The following is a 14,456-nucleotide window of genomic DNA, read 5'->3' as shown; positions in this document are numbered from 1 at the left end:
TGGTAGCTGATGTATGTCTACTCATGTAGGCTGTAGCTGTGCTCTTTATGCTGAGGTGCGTTAATATAGTTGTCGAGAGCCAATTTCAAGGTTAAGCAATTCCTTACAGTCTTATACAATACTGATGTAACTTTGAACATTACAGAAAAGAAACAATTGTTGGTATTGCGGTTAGTAAACCTGCTGCACAATTATGAATGAAAGCACTTTTTAATCCCATGTTTTACACAATATGGCCAAAGGTATGTGGCATCCACACTTGTACGTTCTGTCTGTGGCTGTTTTTCTGGGGTATAGGGCTGGACCCCTTTGTTTTAGGCAAATCTTAATGTCACAGCATATAATAATATTGAAGAGAATAGTGTTCTTTCAACTTTGTGGCAGTGCTCCCATGCACAAACTGATGTCCAGATGGTTTGTAGAGTTTGGTGTTAAAAAAAAAAAAACTTGACAGGGTCTGCACAGATCCCTCCTTTGGGATAGATTGGGATTGCTGAATGGCATCAAATCCCTGCAGCCAGGTTCCAAAATCCTGTGGAAAGCCTCTCCAGAAGAAGTTGTTGTAGCAGCAGCAGATATGTACAATTCAACATCACATGTGTGGAATGCTCATGTCTCATGGACTCATGTACTGTCATGCTCTTCAAATAGGTGTTAAAACTTGTAGTTCCCTGTGGTAATTCAAGCATGTTTTGTTTAATTAAAAAATGTAGACAAAAGCTTTTTCCTCTAAAATCATCTTTAATGGAGAGGTCTGTGCTTCCACATATTTACATGGTAAACTGTTCCACAGATGAAAAAAATACACTTTGAAATTCATTAAACATTGAAATACTGAATTTCATTTGCAGGAAGGCAAAAAGGAGGTCATTGTTTCTGCAGGAAGAGAAACGTTTTAAAATAAGACAGAAAATAATATCGAGGAGAGTCTATCTTTTGGGCCAGTTGTGCCGGAATCCCCTGTAGTAAATAAACAGAGAGAATGGTTAACAAACTGAAATGTCTGAATCTGCAGAGGCAAAAAAAACAACTCTTAGACTGTATATTGTATATATTTACCTATCAGATTTTCCAGCCAGGTATGACATACTTCGGTTTCCGGCTCCAAAGTTGGATTTTTGTCCCTTGGGATTTTTCTGGGCAAAAGATTTAAATTCATCAATCACTAATAAAATATATGCAGTTGAATAAACAAATGAATTAACAAACCTCTAACAATACCTTTTTCTTAAAATCATGGCCTTTCCGGTTTGGATCAAACTGTGTGTTGTCCTTAGATTTGGTATCTGCAAAACAAAGAAGGTGCACTGATGTGACTGAATTTTTTAATGTACAGCAAATCTAACTGAATATACAGTAAGTAGTGATTTATTCAGTGAGGTGAAAAAAAAAATCACATATGCTTACCAGCAAAGACATTGAGGTCTGACTGACTGTAGTCGAAGGGTGTGAAACTGTCTTGGGGAGGTGGTTCAGTCATCTGGGGATTCACTGCTGATTTCATCAGCTTCTTACTCGGTTTGGGAGTTGACTCTCCAACCTCGCTAGCAACCCTCTCCCTTTTCTTTCCGCCTCCTTTTGCCGATTCCTAATGAAATTGATCAGCAACATTATATTCTGTACTTAGAATAAACATTTCTTTTTGAATGTATTCTTAAGGGTATGTACTTGATTAAACTAACAAGATAATGAACAGTGTTGGATGCCTGTTCCCAGCTATGGGACAAGTAGTTTTGTTGTACAAGTAATCAGCCAGAGCTCTCTCTCTATGATTTTCTTTAATAATCTGGGTTTGATTTTTCCAAGCAGATGAAGCCTTTATGTTGCAACATTAAATCATGTAAAAGACCACACATAAAGGGAATCTTTAAGGAAATAAATGGAATTATAAAAAGATTGACAGTAACTGGCATCATTTGCTAAATATACTTAACAACAAAGCACACATAAGAATTTCTACCATATGGGCCTCTGAGTGAAAGAATTATACTGAACAAAAATATACATGCAACACTTTTGTTTTTACTCCCATTTTTCATGAGTTTTCCAAGATTTCACAGGCCACAATCAAACACCTGATCAAATGTGTTGCACTGAATGAGACAAATGAGTCGCATCAGATACCGACTCGTTTTCTGAGCCAACACCCTGCTCCCAAAAAAATGCACATATGTAGCCCAAGTGACGTCAAACCCATTGTTCAGTACCTAACAAACGCCCATTATCAAATCAAAACTTCACATTATATGCCCAACCATGCTGTGTATTAATCAGCATCTGGATATTCAACACTTGTCAGGTGGATGCATTATCTTGGCAAAGAAGTGCTCACCAACACAGATTTGAACACATTAGTGAACAAGATGTAAGAAAAATAAACCCTCTGTGTGTAGGAAAAAATCTTAGATCTTTTATTTCAACTCAACAAAATGGGAGTAAAAACAAAAGTGCATATGTTCCGTGTGTATTACAGTAACCTCAAGTCAACATCATATTGACTCATTAGTGTTGACACAGTATCCAGTTGAAAAACCCTGATCTGCTGCCACCTACAGGTCGAAATCCTCACTTTGCTCTAAAAAACTGATTTGTTAAATTTCTATTGATGAGGCAAACACACCACACTGTGAGGGGTTGTCAGACATGCACAGAAGACAGAGGGTGGCTGCTGTGTGGCTTAAGATGAAGAAGAAACATAACATAATTAAATAATTGTATATAATGATACAGTAACTAAAAAGTTCTACTTTTATGCAGGTACATTTAAAAATATTTAACTCTGTGGTTAAGTGGAGGTAAATTGTTGAGTTTGACAGTTGTAGTTCTGAAACCAGCAGGTTAGTGGTTGAAGCTTGATGTTAATATCCCAGAATCTACCATTCATTTTTCACTTTAAACAACGACTTCTTTAGGGTCTCATCTGATCATGTTGTTGTGACTCTGCTTCCCTCTGTTTACATAAGACAGTCCGTTATTTAATCCGCGAGGGAAGGCTTTCCGCGTGGCTTCACAGTATTGACTACAACAGCAGCATAAGGTGTCACCTCGGAGGTTACACCTTCATGACATACAAATCTGCCAAGACATATTTTCCACAACAGCATTCATCAGCCTTATTTATGAGTTTGATAAGAGGATGTCAATGATTTTTACTGACATCACTTATTCCAATTAAAAAATATTACAGGCGAACAGAATGCCATTGATGCTAGAGCCTGATCACAGCACACACCCTTCTTAACATCAATCATAATATCAGTGCAGTTTCCAAAGCTTTGGAAAACCACAAAGCTTTCTTTCAAACTGAAATTAGACAAGAAATCTTCACTGCCAACGTGCTGGCTGAAACTGACAGTCAGCTCGCACAGCCAATATTTGCCTGCAGTTGGCAGGTTGACGAGTGTTACTTTCAAGTGCTACTGCCAACGCTTCTGACTATGATGCATGCCGACGCGCTTATTTGAAGGAGCCGTTTCGGCAGGGAGCGCCCTAAAACCTACTTTTCACTTAAGCCATCATCACACAACGGATTACTGTGGTGCATACCATTACTGTGTGCGCTAGCGATTGACGGCTCAGGGCTTACACATTGAAAGGCTGAAGGGAAGCGATGCCACCGGCAGAGACAGAAACAAGGATCAAATGGTGGGAACCGTTCTTTTCTGTTCTCCTGCACAGTGGAACAGAAGATGAAGTACTGAGACTTTTTTTTTTTTTTTGAGAGGAAACACCATATGGTGGCAAGAATGTGTATGAGTGACCAAGCCGGAGGGAGCCAAGCAACCCTCCAGAGAGACAGAGCTAACAAGAAGTGGGCTTTTGGGCAAAAAGCAGCTATTGTTGTTCCCCAGGGGGAAAGAAGAGCGTTTGATGAGTGGAGGACATGTCTCTAATGCTCCAATCCCAAGATGCACGTTCCTCTTCCCCAGACACATCAGGGGATAGATATAAATACTAAAAAGCCGATAACATGCTGGGTGCTGCAGACTGGCAGCAGATGTTGACTGGCTTGTGAGTCACCATATTTATGTGCAGAAATACCAGCCACGTCTTAAGAAAATGGGGGGCATTGCAGAGGGTGAGACTGGCTATTAAAGCTCTATCTTTAATATGCTGTGCCAGACTCTTGGGTAAATGTAACTTGTGTTTTTCATGGATTTTTACTTTCCCCAACAGGGACATCAACAGTGAAGTTGACAAGAGTGCAAGGCCTATCTGAGGTGGAAAAGAGGAGATGGGAGGACGAGAGTGCAAAATGACTCACCGCTGCTTGCTGGCGAACAGTAGCAACGTTCTGGAGAGACTCCTGGTAGCTCTGTTTAGCCTTGTTTCTTTCCTCTGCGGAAATCAGCATTAAAATACAGTGAGGAACATTACTTTAAAAAGTGTACATTTAGGTTGAGTTAGAGCACATTACCTGTTACTTTCTTCGCCTGTTCCTTTGCTTCTTGCTTGGCTTTCCTCTTGGCCTCTAACTCCTTCTGTTGCTGTTCAATACTCTGCAGTTTCCATCTTTTACTAATCTGTAAACGTGAGATGGTACAGTGATCAACGTTCAAACACAAATACGTCTGGACATGAATGAATGGAGTATGTATGGAGCTGTTTGAATACCTCAAATATTTTTGAAGATGGGTCAAATTTGGCATTCTTGTTGATGTGCACATCAGGGGCGGGCAAATACTAAAATCCCAAAGAAGATAATTAAATACTGTGTGTCTGGTTGAATAAAACACAAATAATACTGAAGATGAGTCACTGGTCATATCTTACCATTCTGAAAGGGTTTTCAAAAGACTCGATGATACGTCTGGCTTTCATGTGAGCAACAGAAAGGGACTCTTGGTCATTCTTTGTTTCCAGCTCCTTCAAAAAAGGAAGCAGAGTCCTCACATTAGCTCCCAGTTACGTATGAACCGACAGACTGAATTAAGTAAACTAAAAGTTGATGTCTACCTCAAACAGTGTGATTTTAGGTGGTGCTATGAGACCACTTGTTTTCTGTAGATCAACGTCCATTTTGTGCTCATCTTCTGAGAAAAGCATTCCTTGTTTGACAGGCAGCTCTGAAAGGAAATACATTTGCTTGAGGCCAGTCAGGTTAAAATATTAAAATCAACCGGGATAATATACAACATGAATTACCATCGGGAGGAAACTGGGGGAGATCGCTCACAGAGACCCTGGAGGTGTCATGAGGACCAAACAATGTGACCTCCGGCTGGAAAATGATACAAGATCACATCAAGTTGCGGCTTCGACAAAAACTGAATCCAAAATGTATGTGATAATGACTCCATCTGGTTTAATCATTTATAACCAACCTTTTTTATGGGTGTAAGTCCCTTCTTCTTCTGAGCTGCAATCTCGGCCTGTGTGAAGTGCAGAAAACGATGACTAGATGCACACACAAACACTGAAATGACATCACGGACAAAACACATCATATACCCACTGCTGACACCCATCTTTTCTCACCTTAAGAAGAGGCATTTCTCTTGCTTGCTGCACTAACAAATGGAGCTCATTGACCTGCTGCCTCACCAGTGGGGGTACAGGGTTACAGCAGGCAATGATGCCCTGAGGCTCTCTGGGTAAATAAAGACAAACTGTGCTGGAGGTTATGAATAAAAACACTAAAAGAATATTACCCTGTGAATGAATAAAACATTTAGTGGTACATCTAATCAACTTACTTGGGCAGCTCTTCAGATATCTTGCTCATCATGTGAGTGGGCAGGACATATCTAAACACACAAATAACTACATTAAAAACACGTGAAGGAAGATGTGGAAAGACTATGAATTCTTCTAAAAGCTGGGAGATTGTCACAAAGTCATGAGGGTTGCAAAAATCTGGCTGGGCACAAACTATAAATATAAGAAAAAAGCTTGAGCAGATTTCCAGAACAGCAAGTCCATCCATTTCCAAACAGCCTACCCGGTGCTTTCATCTTCCTGCCTGGCCAGCTTGTCCCTCCAGGCAAACAGCAGTCTGAAGGCAGTGAGCTGCTGGGTGTTAAAAGACTTTTTCTGCTTCCTCTGCAGCTCCAAATACGACTCCTCTGTGTATATAGGCTTCAAGTATTTCTGTATGGAAGTGGAGGGTGGGGGCATATAGCGAATCATGACAAATGTCAGAAAATTGTAGGAGATTATAGTGTGGAAATTCAAAAATATGAAAGCAATAAAGAAACTGTGCAACTACTGGATAGAGAATATTGGAATAGGAGTGTCAGTTTAATCTTGGTTGTGTATGAAGTGTGATTTGTGGACACCTTTAGGGAAATATCCTTGCTCTTGTTCCAGACACACTGCAGCAGGCCGGTCTGCCCGTGGTTGAAGTCCAAGAGCTGCGCCCTCACAGAGTCGTAGATGTAAAGGAGGTAGTGTGTGTCTGTCCGTGCGTACTGCACCATCTCATCTGGCAAGGGGCTGCAAAGCCAAGTTATGGGACAATTTTTTTTTTTTTCCAACTGCCGCAAGTGAATAATAATTCTACTTCTTTTATGGCAAATGTTACAAACAACCTGAAATGCGTGATGTATTTTCCTGTTAAAAAGAAACTATATGCCACAGATATGGCAAAAAAAAAAAATTAAGCGTCAAATGGCTTCTCCATACCGAATCCTCCAGTCGGCCAGCTGGTAGCGTTTGTCTGAGTCCACGTTGCAGAAGTGTTTGAGCAGGTGGTCGAGGGAATGTCTGGCCAGGTTCAAAGCTCGGCTGGCCTGATGCGTGTCAAAAAGGTTGACGACATACAAGCCGAAGTCCCTCTGGAGCCACTCCATGTCAGAGTCAGCGCCATGAAACACCTGAGAACAGGAAAGAAAGCTCATTCAGCTGAAACCAATCTAATGATGTGCCAGCTTATTTAAAAAAAAGATGTATATTTTACTGCTTAGATAAAGAAAATATTCCAACCAAAAATATATTAAAACCTGGGGACACACCATGTGACATTTTTTTCATTTGGCTTATTTTCACAGCATCTTTCTGTAGATCAATCCCACGCACCGCACTTTTTCACAGGTGCCCCGCAGTGTGTGAGTCATGGTGGCTCCCACGCACCACAGGACACTCGCCAACTTTATTAAACATGTTTGAAGACAATGGGGCTCCGAGACGCCTCAAAGAAGTTCAGACTCAGAGGTGCCAAGATTAAATCATTACAAACTTAGAGATTTTCTTCTCCAGGTTTCCTGTCTAATGTTAAAAGGCTGGTTAGACTGTTCAGATGCTTGGAAGGTAGTCTGAGCCGTCATCAAAAAAATATATTCTCGAGGTCATCATAAAAGAAATTTTTATATCCTCAGTTTAATTTTCTAAACCACCTATTTAGAAGTAAAACCAAAAGGTACTGCACCAGAAATATCTCTTCTATATAATATAATATCTTTCAAGTGTGATTACTCTTTGTATTCTGTTGTTAAACTGTGTTGAGCACAGATGCCATGTCCTCAGATTTCACATCCACAGATGATTAAGCTGCTGAATAGGAATGTTTGCAAAAACTGAACAACAACATAAAAGAAAGAAAAAAAAAAATCAGTGGAAAACAGCCACACAGACCTTGCAATTGCTCATTTTCAAAACAAATCTAATGAGCCGTGTAATCTCATCTTTCCTTTAGGGCGGTTAAAGTCATAAAACGATACAGGGACAAACAATTTGTGGAACACTTCCTACCTTGACAATAGTCGGGTCAGTGAACGACTCATTCAGGATGTACATCTCGCTGCGGAGCTCCAAGGTGTCGATGATGAAGTCCTCCTCTCTGGTGGAAATCTGCATCAGACAGGTGAGGCCGAGAAAACTCCTGTAGGAATGGTGCTGCGACAGAGAGCAGAGTGTTAACAAAATGTGTCCTCACCCATCTGCTACACTACAAAAGGAAAGCTGTGCAGCAGCCCAAACAACAGCAAACTAAATTTACCAAGGCTGCATGATCCTTCCTGACACAAAGGTTTAACATTATACGCCTCACAAATGTGCCATATGTTGTTTGGCATCAAATCAGGTAAGTGACCTTTGTACCTCAAGGTCCACTGCAAATTCGGACAATCTGCACAGCTTCTCATTCAGAGCCACCAGATCCTCCAGGGCGTCAATGAAGGAGCACTTGGTCTCAGCGATTGGTTTGTACATCTAAAAATAATCCACACATAACAGATTAGATCGAGGCCTAACCAATAACGAGAGGATCATATTACAGGATCACTGTAACTTGCCTGTGGTTCTGGCTTAGACAGGAGGCTTTCTGGTATTGCCAGATGGTCCAATTCATATTGGTATGGATGTGCAAACCTACGCGGATCAAAAGCTTTAGTTTAGATGAATGAGAGATAATTAAATACAGAATGTTAATATTACACAACCGACAACTCTTACATGTCTTCAACGTGTTCCTGAGTTCTCTGTTGGTGAATGAAGTCAGCCAGGGCAGCCGGGACATCGAGGTCCTCTGGTCTCTCTTTACGGATTTGTTTGTTGGTAAAATCTATGATTGCAAAGCAGAGAGTTTCGATTTTAAGTTAAATTAATGTTATGAAAAAAAACTAATGGGAAGAAAATTAAAGTGAGAAGTAAGTCTTACAAGAAGGAAGAGACTTTATTGCATTGGGCTTGATGAAGATCTTGGGAACAAATGGTGTGTTGCTGTTGTCAACTTTTTCCTTGAATTTCAGCTGAGGCCTTGCAACGTTCTTGGCGTGGAGCAGTCGGAACATCTCAGAACGACTGCCAGAGCCTGAACCCTGATCAATAAAAGCATTGTTTACCAAAAGGGCTGAAGCACCAGTATGAATATAGAGATGTCACAAGTCCAGAAATTTGGAAGTTGGTACCATTATACTGTTGAAAATAACAATAACATTTTGATAACATGCTGCTCTTATCAGCCTGAATGCTGTGCACAGATCCGGATGCCTGTCTTTGAGCTGCTGAGATAGGCTTGAGGTATTCCCCCTTTCATTTGTAATGCTCTGTGACACCGTTTGCATTTTTTTTAATTATCTCCAGTACCTACAACATTCATGGCCCCTCGCTTTTATCGAAAAATAAGTACCACCATGTTTTTAGAATTTCAGTGTCGACTTGATACCAAAGTATTGGATCTTGTGACATCCCTTTATGAATGTTTATCAAGTGCTCCCAAAAAATAATTAAGAAAATAAACATAAACAAGCACTTAAAGCACTAGTTAAGTGCTTGAATGCCAGAACTGGCACATAATGTTTCAGCTCAAATGCAGTCCAAAACAGAGACTGGGATCTGCAGTAGAGGAGCTAAGAGGTTAATTAGCCAACCTTGCGATTCCAGCTGGAAACGACAATCTTGGGGGGCTGAAACCCTGCAGGCATAACAGGCTGCTGGCTCCTGTTCAGCCCGTCAGCTTCATCAAGAAGAATCCCCTGGAAATCAGATACAAGAACTGGGTTGGTTTGCCGATACTTTGGATGAAGAAACACCACCAGAAAACACCAGAGCTGCAGGTCATACCGCTCTTTCAAGGATGACATCATTGGAGTCCACAACCAAGTCAAATCTCTCCTCCAGCCCCGTCAGCTTGTTCCGCTCTCTCATATGTGATCTGCAGCCGTGGTGCTGCATTATCTGACTCATGCTGATACAGGGAAACAGGGAAAAGAATTAATATCTTTTATTGAAAACCAGCACTCGGCAGGTTACTCATCAAACCCACTCTTCTGTTTGCATGTCTAAGGCTCAGTCAGACCTGCTTTCAGGCCAATAAAATTGCCAGACCCTCAGCATTGAAACAGGATGTGATGTCATGGGTCCGACAAATGTAATCAGGAAATACTGAGCAGAGCAATCATAAACTGAATGCATCAGGAAAGTATTGTTGCAGTGTGTAGTCAGTGTAATATTCCTCAGACTGCTAGAATCCATCTTTCCTCAATCTTCAAAGTCAAGACACGTTAGGACAACACCACAGCTACTGACAAGACAAGAGTATAAGTTTTCTTAGTCAGTGGCAGGGGGTTTAAGTCTTATGAGCGACAGGTGGAGCAAATATTGGCAGACAGATGAAAGTCTGACTGAAAGGAAGCAGCAGCATACCATATACTCACCAGTGCAGGAGCTTATCTCCTTGACTTTCACAGAACTCCTGGAAGCCTGGGAAGCTCCGATAGAAATCATATTCATCTCCTGCTTGAGGTAACCCGGCAGATGCTTTGGTGGCTGATAATACAGCACCCAATCCATACTGCAGAGGAGAGACAGGCTGAGCGGTTAGTGGGTACTTTTTGTAAATGTTTCAATATGATCAAATGTAGTACAAGTAAAAACGCAAAGCAGGAAAACACTGAAATTCGATGTTTTTTCTGCTTTATAGTTTGATGTTTCATGTCCTGTTGGGGTTTTCAAAACAAGAAGGTTGTTCCTATGCAGTAGATAAGAATCTTGTACAGACGTCAAATATCTGCTTCTTATATTTGGATATTAGCTTGCTCCATTTAATAGCCATCACTTTAGCTAGCTAACTTAAACTAAGTTAAATTGGTTTGAGTTTTGCGAAAGCTGGTTCTAAGTGTGCAATTTAAAAGGTGTCAATAATTTTAAATCGACTGATTCGTCAAATATGCAAATGTACTTGTACTCCCACGTGAGATAAACATTTAGCCCGTGTTAGACGTACTATCAGGCTAATTAATTAGCACACTAAAGAGGCATAATTCTAATATCGACCGCTGCCTTGAAACCTACGAGTATAAACATCAAATCAGATCCTGTGTCAACTGTTAACTGTACATGTTTTCTACCAGCACCTAACTTATAATGTGACTACAGCTCGTAGCCAACAAGATCTTCCACGTTGCCAAACTGACACTGACTGCTAGCCCTGAAACTCTGTCTCCGGGTTGGTTAGTTGACTCACTTTAACGAAGGCGTCCACGTCTTTAAAACCTGGACACAGCTCGGCTTTTTCCTCGTCGTTAGTGTCTGAAGTACTGTTTTGAGTGCCACTGTTTGTGGAATCATTACTCTTTGAAGTAGCCATCGTTCAGGCTGGTACTGTGTACATGTGAGCCGCAGGAAGCAGCTTCTGTTCTCACTGTTTTCCCCCGAGCGACACAGAGGGGACGCTGAGGTAGAGACAGCGCCACCTGACGGCCTGGAGTAAATGCGCGGAGTTTATTTTCTAAAATTTAATCAATCAATCAATCAATCAATCAATCAATCAATCAATCAATCAATCAATCAATCAATCAATCAATCAATCAATATTCATATAGCACATTTCATACAGGTTAGTGCAGTTCATAAGGACAAATCAAGTAAGAAAGCTGATAATTAAATCAAATAGATTTAAAAAGCTACATGTTGACTACCGCTCAGCGTGAGATCCAAATCAAGACTGTTTATGTTACTTGTTAATCTTCATCTTCCTTTATTGTGGTCGTCAGTGCACCCATTCATTGCAGCAACACTGCAGACACAGCCTTACCTCCCCCTGAGTTGCCTCACCCATCCAACCTGACCAACGTCTTGCACCAGGACGCTGGTACCGTCAGGGGGCAGTATTGACATTTGCAATCTGCAGCAACAAAGCTACAGCACGTGCACTGCGTTGGGGTGGGGGGATATGAGGAGAAACCATGTCTTAACCAATATCTCTGTAAGAGCATTCTTAACCATATCTCAACCCAAAACCTTCATCTGTTTTCAGCAATTGAGGTGATACTGTGGGTATACTAATCATACATGAAGATACTTCCTTTGGTGTCCGGTGTAAAAGAAGTCAGAGCTGGCTACTGTTGTGATCCAGTGGTCAATAGCATGTGAAGAGGCATTGCCGAAGTATTGACACACCAGCTCATTATGGATGATCTGTGGTGTGTAGGGAGAAACCTCTCTTTTCTTCACTTCCCCTTCCTATTGATCCCTTCACAGGGTCCTCTCCCTCTTATTATCTTAAAAGCATCTCTGCAACACTGGCTCAATCAATATTTCACAGTAGCTTTCCATGTCATTCCTTTGTTTTAGTGGAAAGTATCTGAAGTTCAGCAGATACATGCTATAATAATCAGAGGAAACGAATCAGTATTCTTCGCAAAAGCTGCAGCTCAAAGCCAATTGCTTGACGTTAGTTTTAGACTATGTGTTCTTTAAGGTATTTCACGTGATGTTAGTATTCAAAACATTTGATTCTCTGTGATGATAGTCCTTATTATAAAACAATTAGAATATGCAGCAAAAGCCTTTGCAAATGTGTTCTTTATCCACTGAATAGGACATTACCGTTGCCATTTACGCTCATTTTTATGCTTTTTCAAAAATATTATGCATTTTATAGCTTTGATGGTGCCCCAAGGCACCACTCAAATTCCTCCTGCAGTAGAAGACACTAAAACTGCTGATGCTGAAAATGACACACATAATTAAAAAAAATGAATCCAAGACAAAATCCTCAGTGAATTGTTTTTATTAACTCCCTCATTTTAGAAAACACAAATGCACCAAACGATATCATACATGCACAGCTTCAGCATATCAAGATCAGCTGATGTCTTTTCAATGTGAAAACGTTTATGCCACGATCTCACGGAGATCACCTGGACATCAAAATACTGAGGAGTCATAACAGAAAGGCCAAGCGTTGTCACCCAGAGCTGTAATTGTATTTTATCAATAATCCTTATGGAATTACAAATTATAGGTAACTCTTTTTTTTTTTTTTTTTTTTTTTTAATTTTATGATCAATTCTGTCTTTTCTAATCCTGAAAGTAGCAAGAAAATTGTAAAGTTGCATTGGTATAAAAAGACAAACTGTGCACTGGCTGACTACCTTGTAACAGGCAGCGTTTGTGTCACTGCACCAAAAGGCTGTGTGTGAAAGCAGCTCCTGTTTTCCTTTTTTTTTTTTTTCAAATTCTGGGTTTGACTGAGAATTAGAATTGGAAGTGTGACACCACAATTTGGTCTCCGAGTTGGGGGCTCTTAATTGTTATTTTAAATCAACACTTGACCTTTGTGCAGAATTGTTGGAAGAAAAAATGAATTAAACAATCAGGAACCATAGCAAACATTAAAAAAGAGAGAAAATCAAAGTTAAAACATCTCCACAGTACTGATACGTTACAAAACAAAGAGGCTGGCAATGCTTCCCAAGACACAAGTTCATAAACTGTGTAATGTTGTCTTTTTTCAGTTTATATAATCAATAAATCAGCTGGAAAGATGCATTTCCTGTGTAAACACCTGTTAGCTTAACAATGACATTCTGTGATGAAAGAATGGATACAGATTAACCACACATAAAGCCACAAAAACAACATAACAGGATTCAAAGACTGCTTTCAGAAAGGTATTAACACTCATCAGGGAAGAAAACCTTTTGTCTTCACATGTAATACAAATTTTATCTCGCAAGGTGCACCTGACCTGGCCTTGGTTTTGTGGAGCTTTTTTCCCACTTGCTCTTTTGCACCGGCAATCCTTTGCAATTTGATAGAAAAAATGACATTTCAACCTCCCATACTGACCTCGTATTACTCTATTTGAATGTCCGCAAAGCTTTCAGTTGCTCGAAGCCCTGAACTATGGCTAAGCACATAAATTTTTTTTTTCTTTTTTTAGCTGTACGGTCTTCTTGAAAAGACTTCCCCATGACACCGTGGGTTAGGGAATAACCACGCACATGCATGCTCAGAAACAAACAAAACACACACACACACACACTTGAATCTTCCTCGTTTCATCCTGATGGGATTGTCCTGATTTAGTCCTCCCAAAATCCTGATATATTAGTCTTGTGTGGGTGTCATTAGTACCATTACTCCTATGCCTTCTCCCATAGAAGCCCCTCAGGCCTGCTCTAATTTATTAAGATGGTTTAATGTCTGCTAAATCATGGCACATGTCAGGCTTTCCATTTGTCAAGTCACACTGTTAAATAGAGCTTTGTGTTCTGTGCTGACAGATTTCTGATCTATCTGCTCCAGCCATTTTACAGCGATTGAAAGATAGGGTGAAGCAGGTCTGAATACCTGAGCAGTGAGGTTACGCTGAAATACATAAATGAACAATGACAACACATACCACATAAAAAAAAGCCCAATACAACTGACAACAAAGAACAGAATCACAAACTATTAAAACACAGCTGACCATACATTTTGCCAAGTAACGCCTAAGCTGGTGGCTAGATTTCAATTATCAGACTGGCACAATCGGCAGCACTTTAAACCTCTTGTCTTGACTGTAATGACTGATGATACACGTTGACTGGCACTAGCTGTGCACTGCCCAGATGGATGCAGTCTAAGGCTGCCACTAATGATTATTTTCATTATTGATGGATCAGACAGTTGTATTTCCTATTTATAGTTCAGTTTCTAAAATGTCTCAAAAGAGTGAGAAATGTGCATCACTACTTCCCAGTGGCCAAGGTGACGTTTTCAAATTGCTTGTTTTGTTTTTTATCATT

General features: G+C 40.3%; 1 protein-coding gene across 1 annotated transcript; it reads right to left on the bottom strand.

Moving 5' to 3' along the window:
• Positions 1-731: 731 nt before the first annotated feature.
• exosc10 (exosome component 10) lies at positions 732-11,056 on the bottom strand. Its single transcript, XM_022741694.1, has 25 exons — positions 10,904-11,056; positions 10,095-10,231; positions 9,502-9,625; positions 9,309-9,413; positions 8,597-8,756; positions 8,392-8,500; positions 8,232-8,307; positions 8,038-8,148; positions 7,690-7,833; positions 6,625-6,815; positions 6,279-6,435; positions 5,942-6,090; positions 5,697-5,747; positions 5,479-5,590; positions 5,325-5,372; positions 5,146-5,221; positions 4,957-5,066; positions 4,774-4,866; positions 4,615-4,683; positions 4,418-4,523; positions 4,265-4,338; positions 1,408-1,588; positions 1,222-1,286; positions 1,060-1,136; positions 732-960 (listed from the first exon to the last, which is right to left on the bottom strand). The coding sequence occupies exons 1-25, from the start codon at positions 11,024-11,026 to the stop codon at positions 930-932; spliced, it is 2,679 nt and encodes an 892-aa protein (XP_022597415.1). The 5' UTR covers positions 11,027-11,056; the 3' UTR covers positions 732-929.
• Between the last annotated feature and the right edge of the window lie 3,400 nt (positions 11,057-14,456).

Source organism: Seriola dumerili, unplaced genomic scaffold (genome assembly GCF_002260705.1).
Source record: "Seriola dumerili isolate Sdu_G_001 unplaced genomic scaffold, Sdu_1.0 BDQW01000056.1, whole genome shotgun sequence".
Taxonomy (NCBI): domain Eukaryota; kingdom Metazoa; phylum Chordata; class Actinopteri; order Carangiformes; family Carangidae; genus Seriola; species Seriola dumerili.
The sequence above is the reverse complement of the archived record's forward strand: the minus strand, read 5'-3'. Positions and strand labels throughout refer to the sequence as shown.

Coding starts and splice junctions, on each gene's coding strand:
- exosc10 (XM_022741694.1), bottom strand. CDS start 11,026: ATGGCTACTTCAAAGAGTAATGATTCCACAAACAGTGGCACTCAAAAC. Junction 9,414..9,501: donor ATGTCATCCTTGAAAGAGCG/GTATGACCTGCA, acceptor TCTGATTTCCAG/GGGATTCTTCTTGATGAAGC. Junction 5,222..5,324: donor GACTTACACCCATAAAAAAG/GTTGGTTATAAA, acceptor ATCATTTTCCAG/CCGGAGGTCACATTGTTTGG.